The sequence below is a fragment of the Pediculus humanus genome, genomic scaffold, assembly GCF_000006295.1.
Source record: "Pediculus humanus corporis 1103172108278 genomic scaffold, whole genome shotgun sequence".
Lineage (NCBI taxonomy): Eukaryota > Metazoa > Arthropoda > Insecta > Psocodea > Pediculidae > Pediculus > Pediculus humanus.
In genome coordinates, this window is record NW_002987847.1 from 437,098 (window position 1) to 449,068 (window position 11,971).

The window sequence follows — 11,971 nt, forward strand, 5'->3', positions numbered from 1 at the left end:
ATGCCGAAAAGAAAATCTGCAGCATCCGTTTTCGTTTTACTTTTTATACAGATATTTCCATTGGAAGTTGTCAAATTACCAGGTACTGTACAAAAAAAAAAAAATTTCAAATTTTTTATTTTTTTTGTTAAGGGGTTTTGTATTGTTTCCCCCAGATTGAATCAAAAAAATTATTATTATTATTATTATTATTATGACAATCATGTACATAAAATTTGCTTATGATTGCATAAGAGCAACCCTGAGACCAAACTTCATAAAATGAAATTTTAATTGGTTATTAATTATAATTATTTCATTCATTGTGGTGGATATTATTATTATTATTATTATTACACTTGAAAATGTGAAAATTTCTTTTTCTGTGGTTGTTGCTGTTGTTCAATATGACAAATGAAAATTGTCTCTCTCTCTGACAATAACTGTGAAATGGATACATATAAAAATAAATGGGGGTGTTATGGGGGGGGGGTAACATGATTTAAAAATTTTTTTTTTTCCCATCATTTAATGCACCCAACCTACCGTAACATGATTTTGAATGAATGTTGTGTGAAAACAGGAATAATCAGGTAGGTTGGTTGTTTGGCTGACTGGTCGGTTGGTTGGTTGTTTTGAAATTATTGGTGTAGACCAGGGTAAAATCGGGAGATCAATAAAAGTTGAGGGAGTGAAACTGAGAGAGAGAGAGAGAAGATAAAGATAGATGTAGTTTGTAGAAAGAGAAAAAGACAATGAAAGAGAGAGAGAGAGAGAGAATGAGGTAAACGTGCGAGACATTGAACGGCGGCGGTATTCAATGAGAGGAAAAAGTTGAAAAAGGAAAGAAAAATAAGAGAGAGAGAGAGAGAGAAAGAATGAAACTCTCATATAATTTTACATTGGTTAGAATGAAATAGATGGTTGGATAAAGATGGAAAATATAAACTGAATTTTTGTGTGGGATGTTGTTACTATGGCAACTATACATTGTAAGACCTACAGTTTTTCCTTTCTGAATTATCATTATTATTATTATTATTATACATTTGTGAAAAAATGCAGAATGAATTTTGTGTTAGTAAACCTTCTGTCACAATATGTTCTCTCATTCTCAATGATTTGTATTGCATTTTACACTTCCTAAAATTTATAAATTTTCTGATGATGCTTTTCCACAATTAATAATGATAATTTTCATGGGGGAAAATGAAAAAAGGAAAATTTTTTTTTTTTTTTACACAATTTTCATTCATTCCTCTAGGAGGTTGAATGTGTGTGTGTGTGTGTGTGTGTGTGTGTGGAAATTTCTTTCATTTTTACATAAGAACTTAATCAATGATGGAACCTTTTTATAAAACCTAATAATTTTTTTCAAACTTGGGGGGAAGGGGAAGGGGAAGGGGGGGAAAACCTATGAAATTCAACTTTTTTATTTATATTCTGATTTAAAGAGTATATACCTGACCTAAATCAATCAAATTTCATGAATACATAAGTATATTTTACAAGAACTGAGTATCAATAAATAAATAAAAAGTAATAATAATAATAATAATTTTGTATTTCATGAAGAAGTTTGTTGTGGGAAACTACAAAATACTGAGGCTACTCTACTCGATGATGATGGAAGTATAGATTTTGATTCTCCATTGCCACCACCGGTTAATTCAAAAAGTCATTCGAAATCGTTGAAACCCGTGAGTAAATTATTGAAAAAGTTTTTAAATTTAAGGTTTTAGTATTTAAATTAAACTCATTTTTATTTTTCGTTTCGTTAGGGTGGCGTAAATAATCAAGGTACGCGAAAAAAACCATACAATTTAAGCAATAATAAAAAACATTACGACTACACTCACGGGCGAAGTTATATCAATCCACACAATGCGAGACATCCAGAATTACCCAATTCGAATTACGACATAGATGGAAAAGGAAAATTTGGAAGACATCACGGACACAAACATCATCTTTTACCAAACATGTATCAACCCATGCCCGTCCCAATGACCATACCCATATCCCATCATCCGAATATAGATTTTTATCCCGGTAATTCATTTTACTCTCCCATACCATATCCAAATTACAACGTCGGATCGGGTAGTGGTTTTGGTTATCCCGGAGAAGATTTTACAAGGAAATCAACATCTACAAATAATTTAAATCCGAGTTACAGATCCGGATTAGTAAGGGGTTAGTGTTGTTTTTATTCGCATTGTAAAATTGTGAGAGGGGATAGGTAATAATGGGACTGTTTTTCCAGGTACCGGATATTTAAACGGACAAATAAATTTTCCGTCGCCGGATATTTCTAGAAATTCAGAAATCATATCGAGAGAAGGTTTTAGCGAAATGAGACAAGAGGAAATGTCCGAAAGACTGTTAAAATTAAAAGAAGAAGATGATGAAGAAGAAATTGTCGCTGGAAAATTTAGTCCCTGCGGGGGCGAATGCGAACAAGGTCGGGAATTATTTTTTTTTAAAACAACTTCCCTGATTTTTAAAACCTGATTCGAAACCTAATTTTTATCGAAACTTCAGATGAATTTCTATGCGTGGGATCTTGCACGTGCATACCGAACACTTTTCGTTGCGATGGCGATGCAGATTGCACAGGAGAACAAGACGAATTAGAATGTGGAGAAACTGAGTTGGACATTTTTCAAAGCTGTCTGGAAACTGATAATTACGTTCGGTGTCCGAGATCTGGAAAATGTATTAAAAAAACGTGGTTGTGTGACGGTGACGACGATTGCGGGGATTTCAGCGATGAAACGCATTGCGATGGTAACGAAATTATTTATTTAAATTAAAATAAAAGTAATTGGAAAAGTTCATTTATTTATTTGGATTTTAGGACGAAATTGCACCGAGGGAGAATTCGAATGTAATAATGGATTTTGCATACAGAAATCATGGCTTTGTGATGGTGACAACGATTGTAAAGATTATTCTGACGAAACCAATTGCACGAAAAAAAAGTACAAATCAAAATTTTATATAATACGTAAACCAGTAAAATTTATAATAGTTTTAAAATTAATTTTTTTCTTTTTTTTTCCAGCGCTTGTTCCATAAATGAATTTCATTGTACTGATGGTAATTGCGTGTCATTATCATGGAAATGCGATCTCGAACCTGATTGTTCCGATGGATCAGATGAAGCAGATTGCGGTATGCATTTAACCAACAACAATTATTGTGACTGTATTGGTCGTCTTAACTTAAAATTTTTTTTATCATAACTTTTAGCTCAAGAACCCCACGTTTGTAATGAAAATGAATTTGAATGTGCGTATCCGAGATGTGTAAAAAAAAATTTTAAATGTGATGGCGATAACGATTGCGGCGATTGGTCCGATGAACAAAATTGTCCCAATACGGAATCCAGTTGCGGAACTTCAGAATTTAAGTTAGTTTTTGGGGTTTTGTCGAAGAAATGTCGTTGATTGTTTAAGAAATTAATGATCGTTTATATACCTCTTTATTTTTCAAGATGTAATGGCGGACGTTGCATTCCAGAATTGTGGAAATGCGATGAGGAAACGGATTGCGAAAATGGCGAAGATGAAATGGGCTGTACTGAAAAATTACCCAAAACCTGCGGTCCGGATGAATTTTCTTGCAACAATGGAAATTGCATTTTGGTGAGAATTTTACTTCTCGTGGAAATGAAAATAAATTTGCAGAGAATGAAATTTTTGTTTTGTTTCCAAATAGAAAACCTGGCTTTGCGATAATGTTCAGGATTGTTCCAAAGGCGAAGACGAAGAAAATTGCGAACAAACTTGTCACGAAACTCAATTTAATTGCGCTGCTCATCAAAAAAACGATTCGTCCGCCATTCTCATTCGGAAATCGCCCAAGCCTTTGATAAATTGCATCGGTCGAAAACATGTTTGCGATGGGAAAAAAGACTGTCCGAAAGGAGAAGGTTAGAAAATTTTCGTCGTCGCGAATGCTCAATTTAAAATCGTTTCACAAAACAAAAATTTTTCAACGGTTGATTTTAATTTTCAGATGAACGTAACTGTCCGAAAAAAAAGAAATGTGATGATGATTCGAAATGTCAACAGTTGTGCGTGGTACTATCCAACGGGAGAGATGCTTGCAGTTGTGAAGCAGGATTTATTTTGTCAAGTGATAACCACACGTACGTCCCTAAAGGTTTTATCGATTTTTTTTTTTTTTTTTCATTTTCAACGAGTACAAATTGATGGATTTTTTTTAGTTGCGATGATATCGATGAATGCAAATTTGAGTACGATCCCGTTTGCAGTCAGATTTGCAATAACACGATTGGATCATTTACGTGCCTTTGTAGAAAAGGTTACGTATTGAGACCTGATGGACGAACTTGTAAAGCCATCGGTGACCCACCAACCTTAATATTTGCCAATAGGATCGATATAAGACAAGTAAAATTAACGACGAGTTCACTTAACCAAACAAATGTTTTATTACTGAAATAATAATCAAATTTGCTTTTAGGTAAGTCTTAACAATTTAAGGTACACGGCAATTTTAAAAGGTTTACAAAATGCCATAGCTATCGATTATCATTATAATAAAGGTTGGATTTATTGGTCGGATGTATCTATGGACGTGATTAAACGAGCAAAAGTTAACGGAACCGAAAAATCAGGTTAGTATAAACTTTTTCTTAAATAAGAAAATTTTTTATTTAGAATGCGATGCTAACGACAAATCTTATTACGAAAATTAGATGTTATTAAATGGGGATTAGAATCTCCAGGAGGTGTAGCTATCGATTGGATTCACGACCTCCTATACTGGACGGATTCTGGTACTCGCAGGGTAGAAGTTGCTACTTTAGACGGTAAACACAGATCCGTAATTGCTTCCAACGATTTGGATAAACCCAGAGCGATAGTTGTTCATCCAGGTTTAGCTGTTGTATTTTGGACCGATTGGGGTATGTTTTTTCCATGTAAAATTTTTAAATGAAATCGTTCTTTTAATGAGAGTTCCCGTTAGTTATTTATTTCTTGCGCAGGACCGAAACCGAAAATTGAAGTGTCCGAAATGGACGGAAGTAATAGGAAAAGCATAATAACCGAAGGAGTATTTTGGCCCAATGGTTTAGCTTTAGATTATGCCATAGATCGATTGTATTGGACGGATGCTAAACATCATGCAATTGAAAGTGCCAAATTTGACGGAAGCGAAAGAAGAAAGGTACGGAAACAGTTTTTTAATTTTAACAAGTATACCTTGATTTTTTAACGAACCAATCCTCTTTCAGATTGTAACCAAAGGATTACCTCATCCGTTTGCTATAACTTTGTTTGAGGAAGCCATCTATTGGACGGATTGGCACACAAAAAGCATAGCAAGTGCTAATAAAGACACTGGAATGGGTTATAAAATAGTACACACGGGCTTACATTTTCCCATGGATATACACAGGTACAAATGATATTGAAGTTTAAAAAAAGGTCATTTCACTTAAAACTTCATAACAAAATTTTTATCCGTAGTTTTCACTCTCAACGTCAGCCATCTTTTACCAATCACTGCGGTAACAATACCGGTGGGTGCTCTCACCTATGCTTACCGACTAAATCATCCTACAGATGCGCTTGTCCACTTGGTTTACACCTTCATAAAGACAAGTAATTGCTAATAAAACATAAGAAGAATTTTATTTAAAGTTAAACTTGTTGTTAAAAAATGTTTAAACGTTTTCATTTTAGAAAAAGCTGTACGGACACTCCTGAAAAACTATTAATTTTTGCAAGGAATAAAGACATTAGATTACGCCAATTGGGACAGGGAAAAGAAGTCGGGATCATTGATATGGTTATACCTCTGGATCAAGTTCGATCGGCTGTCGCCCTTGCTTTCGATTCTGATAAAAATACCATTTATTGGACCGACGTTGAAAGTCATAGAATAAGTAAAAGTTTTTTAAACGGTTCTAATCAGGAAGTTGTCATCAGTAGTAATCTAGGTACTTGATCCGTTTGGAAAATAATTTTATTCTTTATATTATACTACACGCTTTCATTACTTCTTTTGTAGAATCTCCTTCCGGTCTAGCGATCGATTGGGTAACCAAAAAGTTATATTGGGCGGATGCAGGCACGAACAGGATAGAGTTATCTAATTTAAATGGATCAATGAGAGCTTTATTGATTTGGGACGGATTAGACAAGCCAAGAGATATAGTCGTAGAACCTATCGGTACCTGTCGCTCACATCCGTTTAAAAATTATTTAATTGCGTATGGCTTAATCCATCATGTATTTCAGGTGGTTACATGTATTGGAGCGACTGGGGAAAAACACCGAAAATCGAAAGAGCCGGAATGAACGGATCAAATCGTAAAATTCTTTTTTCAAAAGATTTAATATGGCCGAATGGATTAGCCATTGATCATGAGAAAAGTCGGATTTATTGGGTTGACGGCGGCACCAAAGCAATCGAATATTCGAGATTAGACGGTTCCGGAAGGACAACATTAAGGAGTACGTTTCTGTTTTTTTTTTTCATGACTTGAATGAAATAAAAAAATTAACCAAACGTTTTCAGTTTCAGGTACCGAAGTACGTCATCCGTTCGGATTGACACTCTTCGGTAAGAATATATACTGGACCGATTGGGAAACGAATAGCATACACATGGCTGATAAAAATACCGGGAAAAATGGTGCGATTTTAAGGTACGCACACGGATATTATAAAAAAAAAAAAAGGTTTATGGAATGTTTTTCGCAGGTATTAATTTCTAATTTTTATTAAAGAGATCGAATATCGGGTCTTATGGACGTAAGAGTTTTCCATCGGGAATTTCAAAAATTTCATTCACCGTGTCTCATTGAAAATGGCGGTTGTTCTCATCTTTGCTTAATAGCTCCACCACCTGAAAAATATTCTTGCGCTTGTCCAATCGGGATAAAACTACTGGTGAGTTTTAACTTTTACGATTTATCGTCGTCGACCATTAATCCTTTTACAATTATTTGTATAAACGTAGAGAGATGGTAAAACATGCGCTCCCGGACCTACGAATTCTTTAATTTTTGCTCATCGTATCGATATTCGAGAAATTTCGTTGGACGTACCTTATTTAGTCGACACGGTCCTTCCTTTGCCTCCGATGAAAAATACAAAAGGAGTTGACGTGGATAGAAAAACAGGTTAAAAATTTTTTTTAAATTGATTGTTTTACGAATGCTATTTATATTGTCCTCTCTTTCATTTTATAATAACGTATGCATTCCTGTATGAAATCAGGTGATATTTACTGGACGGATACGACTGAAGATGTTATTATGCGAGCATCTCGAGACGGCTATAATGTTGATAGGATCATAATTGATGGTTTAGATACAGCAGACGGAATCGTCGTAGATTCAACGGGACGGAAGGTTCTAGAAATGAGCAGAAATTAATTTTTTTTTTGTATTTCCCAATTTTTCAATTTTCATTTATTAATTTTTATTAAATTTTAGATATACTGGACTGATGCGGGTAGAAACAGCATAGAAATTTGTGAATTAGATGGAACGAATAGAAAAGTATTGATTTGGTCCGATTTGGAAAATCCTAGAGCTATCACCTTACACTATCATCACGGTCTCATGTTTTGGTCCGATTGGGGTAAAAAAGCAAGAATAGAACAAGCAGATATGGATGGTAAAAACAGGTAAATCCTATTTTCCAAAAAAAAAGAAAAAGGGAAAAGCCAATGGCTAACGATTTAAATTTTCCAGAAAAGTTCTCATAGCTGACGATTTGGATTGGCCAAATGGGTTGGCTATAGATCGACCGGGAGGAAGACTTTACTGGAACGATGGAAAAAGAAAAACGATCGAAAGTTCTGATCTCGAAGGCCGAGGAAGGAAAATAATTGTCCGAGAAGTAATTTTCACTTTTAGGGTTTTTATACAAAAATTTATTCATTCGCAAACTAACAATGGAATTGTTTATTAGGTACCTCATCCGTACGGCTTGGTTATTGTGGGTACGCACATGTATTGGACGGATTGGAAAACGCAATCCGTTCATAGAGCGGATAAAAGAAACGGAAGCGATAGTCAAGTTATCAGAAAAGGTTTGGAGGGTCTGATGGACATTCGGTCGGTCCAGGTAAGATGTAATGATAATAATGATTAATTATAGCAAGCACGATTAAAAAAAAATTTTGTTTTCATGATTTTCCAGGCGGAAAACATAGCAGAAAACGCATGCGGAAGCGACAATGGCGGTTGTTCACATTTGTGTTTGCGAAAACCGGAAGGGTTCGCGTGCGCTTGTCCAACCGGAATAGTTCTCCAGGTAAAAAAAAAAAAAAAAAACTATTTAAAGGTGCGTTTATTTTAGAAAAGGTGTAGGGGAAATAATAATGACGTCATCGCGTTGGTGCAAATTTATTAATTTCAAAAACAACCGTTAGATGTCTCTGATTTTAATAATTAAATTTCGGTGATATTTTTTTCGAAATTTTTTTTATAATAATTTATAAATAATTAATAATTTTTATTTTTATGACGTCGACAAGGGAATAATAATAATTACAAAAGCGCAAAAATTAATTATTTTCATTTTGCGTTCGTATTCTTTGGAATTTTTATCAAATCGTCAAACTGAACAATTACTTGTTTCACAATAAGAATTTAATGCTTACCTTATAGTTCGTCAATTCGTGTTTCCCTTCATAACGAATAAATCTTTCGCCTTTTACTAAAGATTTCCGTGGAGGGGAACTTTTGTGAATATTTTTCACAATTTTTGTAGCGTCTGTACATCCGTACAGGCCATCATTATACACACCAATATAGAATATGTACTCGTACAGTCCCTATTACAACCACCACTTCCGGTATGCCGCATACTTCCGGTATCGGCATCCGGTCGACCTGACGGTTGTATCCTCCATCATGCGCTCGTGCATTCCAATTTCACCTCTTGTTCTTGTCACGTTTAGGAGGATTCCAAAACGTGTAATCACTTACCATCGACCTTCCTCTTATTCGCGACGAGGAGTAAATTGGTACGCGTTTCTCTGGACACGGAAGAACTTTGGGATGTGACACTCCCCATATTAGACATACAAAATTCCATATCCGTCGACTTTCATTGGAACAAGCAAATAATTTTTTACTCGGATGTCAATTTGGACGTCATAAGGTACGCAACAGGTGTTATTTTTGTCAGTACATTGTACCGTTACTAACACCTATGTGTTTTGCAGGGGGGTGAACATGAAAAACCTGTCGGAAAATAAAATAATAATAAAAGAAAATTTAACGACGCCGGATGGTATCGCCGTTGATTGGCTATCGGAAAATTTATATTGGACGGACACGGGTAGAAAAGTATTGGAAGTATCGAAAATAGATGGAAAGTGTCGCAAGGTCATTTTTAACAAAGGATTAGACGAACCAAGAGCCATAACTGTGTTTCCCGGAAGAGGGTATATACGGTCGTTCTATTATCATTATTATTAAAAAAAATGCGTTGACCATTCGGTAGTGATTCGATTGATTTTTCAGGTATTTATATTGGACGGATTGGGGGGATTCCCCGAGGATCGAAAGATCATTCATGGACGGATCTCAAAGGCGAGTCATCATAGGAGCGGATTTAGGATTTCCAAATGGACTCGCAGTCGATTACACAGCATTGAAATTATATTGGGCAGATGCTTTAAAGGACAGAATTGAATTTAGCGATTTGCACGGTAGAAACAGAGTGCAATTGGTACCCGCTGCAACTCATCCGTTCGGTTTAACAATTGTAATTATTATTATTATTATTATTATCACGCTTGAATGCGATTCGTAAAGAGAGTGTAATACAATAAATACGAATTTTTAATCGACAGTTTGAAGAACACATTTACTGGACGGATTGGTATTCGAAATCGGTCGAAAGAGCCGACAAGACAACAGGAAGAGATCGTATGCCGATCCGATCGGAATTGGAAAGTGTAATGGAAATAAAAGCAGTTTCGAGCAAGAGACAGTTGGGGTGGTCTCCTTGCCAGGTTTGTACCTGTCGAATCATGTAAATCGTTAAAGAATGACGTTCGTTCGTTTACATTGAAATAAATGTTGTATGATGTAGGAAAACAATGGATTTTGCTCACATTTGTGCCTATTCCGGCGAAAGGATTATATTTGCGCTTGTCCAGACGTACCTGACGATCGACCTTGCGAAAAAGGTAAACAAAAAAAAAACTACCGTAAATTACATTAGGATTGATTTTAAAAATGGGGGGGTTTTTTTTTCCGTAGAGCCCAAAGAAAAAATTACGATACCTAAAAGTGATGATGATGATGATGATTTAATAATACACGGAGTCGATGGCGGAACTAAAAGCGAACTGGATAAAATCCACGGAGATCCAAACATAGACGCCACGAACGATTCCATGACGAAAGATTCAGTTTCCAAACAGCTTTTATTAATATGCGTCATAACCGTGAGTTAAAATTTGAATTTAACCGTCCAAGAACGCTTTTCCATCATTCAGCGGTATTTAAAATAATAATAATGATAATAATGTGTTTTCCATAAAATTTCAGATACTTTGCGTCCTTATAATACTCTCATTAACGTTTTCCCTCGTTGTTTTATTTCGTCGGAAACGTAAAAAACAGAAAAAGTACATGTTTTCCGATTCTAAAAACGTACTGACGTTCAGCAATCCTAATTACACGTCATCAAACGTCGAACCGGGAGCGACGACGACGACGACGACGACGACAACGACAACGACGACAACAACAAACGATAAGAAACCTTTTTTGTGGAAAAGGTTAAAATACGACAAATCCCAGGTTAGAACCTATTAAAATCCCTTTAGAGAAATTTGGCATCGTAGAGACGATGATGATGATGATGATGATGTTTTTTATATGCAGGAAAGAGTGTTTGACGTCCAGGAAGAAAAAGGAGAAAGGACTTGTTATCCAGATGATAAGGCATCATCCTCTTCTCCAGAAAAACTCGATTCCGTCAATCCGATTCATCGTTAGGTAATTAAAAGAAGTGACTTAAAAGTTTTTTTTGTAAAGGCATACACACACACACACACACGCACACACATGTGTACACACGCACACATACACGCATGCGTACACACGTACGCACACACACACACACACACACATTATTAAAATTTATTATTTTTTTATTGTAAAAAGAAAAACGTAAAGTATTGTAAGGTAAATCATATTGATAGGAATAAGATTTGGAAAGGGAAAGAAAGGTCAAAAGGTTAAAAGAAAATAATAATAATAATTGGATTTTTCCGCGAGGTGTGATCATCACAATTTAAAGGAAAGGAAAGGAAAGGAAAGGAAAAATTATGAAATTCCGACAGAAATTTTTGTAAAGTAATGTCGAAGAGTTTGCTGTCGTCGTTGTGGTTGTTGTTGTTGTTGTTGCTGTTGTTGCTGTTGTTGTTGTTGCTGTTGTTTATTGTTAGGGAATAATCGAAGAATTTCCATGCGAAAAGTAACGACAAAAACGCCGCCTTAACGTTCGTTCGTTCGTCGCGTTTGAAAAAAAAATTTTAACCCCTTATTATTATTATTATTATTATTATTAATACTACCAACCCCAAAAAAAAAAAAAAGTAACGATCTATTACAACGTTCGCTCGCGATGATGATGATGATGATGATGTAACAAACGTTGTTGTTATTATTATCATTATTCGTTCCTTAAAAAAAAAAAAAATTTTCTAAACCGATTTTTAGGTTCATTATTAATATTATTATTATTATTTTTCTAAAGTTGCATTATCAAATGTTTCCCTTCCCCACCCCCACTCTTTCCGTCCGACATTTTCGATATAGATGACTGAACAAGAGAGAGAGAGGGGGAGAGAGAGGGAGAGAGGGTGAGTGAGTAAGTAAAAAAAAAAAAGGGGGAACGATGACTGACGAACGCCATTTTCCTTTTTTTTTTTTTTGTTCCACGACTCGAATATAATCATTTTAATAAAATTCAAA

The 11,971-nt window shown here is 35.1% G+C and overlaps 1 protein-coding gene across 1 annotated transcript; it reads left to right on the top strand.

Annotated features, from left to right (window-relative positions):
* Window positions 1-10,990, top strand: Phum_PHUM507180 (low-density lipoprotein receptor, putative; the record flags this gene model as incomplete). Its single annotated transcript, XM_002430957.1, has 36 exons — window positions 1-82; window positions 1,555-1,679; window positions 1,761-2,175; window positions 2,246-2,443; window positions 2,524-2,769; window positions 2,840-2,963; window positions 3,047-3,156; window positions 3,235-3,394; window positions 3,479-3,629; window positions 3,703-3,916; window positions 4,003-4,135; window positions 4,214-4,400; window positions 4,474-4,627; window positions 4,709-4,918; window positions 5,000-5,181; window positions 5,249-5,412; window positions 5,484-5,618; window positions 5,700-5,956; window positions 6,028-6,189; window positions 6,258-6,473; window positions 6,544-6,667; window positions 6,749-6,911; window positions 6,982-7,144; window positions 7,242-7,375; window positions 7,460-7,653; window positions 7,721-7,868; window positions 7,941-8,096; window positions 8,172-8,285; window positions 8,935-9,137; window positions 9,202-9,423; window positions 9,503-9,746; window positions 9,835-9,996; window positions 10,077-10,173; window positions 10,247-10,434; window positions 10,538-10,792; window positions 10,877-10,990. 36 exons carry the CDS (start codon window positions 1-3, stop codon window positions 10,988-10,990), a joined length of 6,306 nt encoding a protein of 2,101 aa, XP_002431002.1.
* Window positions 10,991-11,971: the final 981 nt, after the last annotated feature.